Raw genomic sequence first — 2336 nt, forward strand, 5'->3', positions numbered from 1 at the left:
AAAACACAATATGCTTAGTGTAGCGGTATATAACTTAATGTTCTCAGATAAGTGTATATTTATGGAACAGTCACTGTAATCTGTGCCATAAATATGTCACCTCCGAAAGCTTCCTCCCACTTTTGTTTGTTACTTTTAGTGTGTGAGTGCATTTGCAATAAATCATAAAAGCTATTTTGTTTGTTAAACATTTCACTTAGTGAAGCATTATGCCTTGACCACAATGCAAATTAGAAATGCATCATCTCTAAAATAGTGAGTTAAAAAATACCTACTCCAGTGTCAGATTGTCAATACAAGACAGAATGGAAGCATTCTGGGTGCTATGTTTGCTTCAGATGTGACAGTCATCTTTTTGCATTCAACGATGGGAAAATGTGGTGGTGGACTGTCCAACTCTTCCACAGTCTGAGATGCTCATGAAAGTCTAAAGGGACTGGATCTGTATAACACTGCTGAGTAATGCTCAGCTTATTTGTCCTTTCCAAAAAAAAACTAAGGGTTTTCATTATTTTCACCAGATTGTAAAACATCGTTACAAGTTGGATGATAAAGAAGGTATTGAGGATGATGGGGGAAAACAATCAAGGGTAAATGCCAGATCTCTAGATGACAAACTGCAAAACCGAAGACATAGTAACCAAGTAAAAAAGATATCAGTCAAGTGTTCAGATGTTAGGAGTTAACTCATTAACCACCTAGAAGAATATGCCTCCTAACTGCTGTTGTAAGACATTATGTGGTTGCATGCTTTTAGAACCAGATTATGCCAACCGTTCAAATTTACTGGAGGGATCAATGAAACTCTGAGTTTAGAAGAACTCTCTTCAACCTCACCTATTTTTTTAAAATGCACTATTAACTCCATTACCATAAAGGGTATATCTTGAGTACCAGATTACTTAAATGTAATGTATTTCATGTTTACTTCATTTGTTAGTTTTCTTCATTAGTAACATAATTTTTCATTTGATTATTTTTGTAACTCATCAAAGTGTTTACATAGTCCATAATAAATTATTTCTTCTTCTCTCCCTCCTCTTTTTGACTTCCTCTACTTCTTTTTCTTCCTTCTCCCTTTTTTCACGAACTTCATCATTCACTTTCTCTGCCTTCTCCTCCTCAGTGTCTTGTCCTCTCTCATACTTAGCCATCACAGGATTATGCACCAAGGAAATTACAGTTCTCTTCACAATTTCATTCTACTTGGCTTCTCTGATCATCCCAATTTGGAAAAGATTCTGTCAGGAGTTGTCACCATCTTCTACTTAATTACATTACTGGGTAACACAGCCATCATTCTTGCATCTCTCCTGGAGTCCCAGCTCCACACACCAATGTATTTTTTCCTCAGGAATTTATCTTTTCTGGATTTGTGTTTCACAACCAGCATTGTTCCTCAGATGCTGGTTAACCTGTGGGGCCCTAATAAGACCATCAGCTTTGTGGGCTGTGTCATTCAACTCTATGTCTACATGTGGTTGGGCTCCATTGAGTGCCTGCTCCTGGCTGTCATGTCCTATGATCGTTTCATAGCTATTTGCAAACCCTTGCACTACCTTGTCATCATGAACCCACATCTCTGTATCAAGATGATCATCATGGTTTGGAGCATTAGTCTGGCCAACTCCATAGTATTATGTACACTCACCCTGAATTTGCCTCGATGTGGAAACAACCTTCTGGATCATTTCCTGTGTGAGTTACCAGCTATGGTCAAGTTAGCCTGTGTCGACACGACAGCAGTTGAAATGTCTGTTTTTGCTTTAGGTATTGTCATTGTCCTTACACCCTTGATCCTTATCCTCGTATCCTATGGCTATATTGCCAAGACTGTGCTGAGGATGAAGTCCAAAGCAGGCCAGCGAAAAGCAATGAACACCTGTGGATCTCATCTCACTGTAGTGTCCATCTTCTATGGAACTATTATTTACATGTATTTGCAACCAGGGAACAGTGCCTCCAAAGACCAGGGCAAGTTCCTCACCCTCTTTTACACCATCATCACTCCAAGTCTCAACCCCCTCATTTACACATTAAGGAATAAAGACATGAAGGGTGCCCTGAAGAAGCTGATGAGAGTCCACCATGACTCTACAAAAAGAGAGACATGAAGGCATAGAAAAATAATAGAGTGAATAAGGCAAGTAAATATGTGTTCTAACCTTAATTTTTACAGTGGTAATTCTGAGATTAAAATTTCAATTAATGTCACCATTCTTCCATACAGACATTGTGTTGATAGAAACAATGAAACCATCCTGCTTAGCTTTTTTTCATCTAGTTATTCATATGTCTTTACAGTAAAAAGGTGATTGTTAATTTTTAATTTCTAG

The 2336-nt window shown here is 38.0% G+C and overlaps 1 protein-coding gene across 1 annotated transcript; it reads left to right on the forward strand.

Moving 5' to 3' along the window:
• The first annotated feature begins 1077 nt into the window (after window positions 1-1077).
• On the forward strand, window positions 1078-2122 carry LOC131481862 (olfactory receptor 2W1). The gene has a single exon (XM_058672300.1). The coding sequence runs from the start codon at window positions 1164-1166 to the stop codon at window positions 2112-2114; it is 951 nt and encodes a 316-aa protein (XP_058528283.1). The 5' UTR covers window positions 1078-1163; the 3' UTR covers window positions 2115-2122.
• Window positions 2123-2336: the final 214 nt, after the last annotated feature.

The sequence above is a fragment of the Ochotona princeps genome, chromosome 1 (genome assembly GCF_030435755.1).
Source record: "Ochotona princeps isolate mOchPri1 chromosome 1, mOchPri1.hap1, whole genome shotgun sequence".
Lineage (NCBI taxonomy): Eukaryota > Metazoa > Chordata > Mammalia > Lagomorpha > Ochotonidae > Ochotona > Ochotona princeps.

Excerpts from the sequence above, each read along its gene's own strand:
- LOC131481862 (XM_058672300.1), top strand. The coding sequence starts at position 1,164 with ATGCACCAAGGAAATTACAGTTCTCTTCACAATTTCATTCTACTTGGC.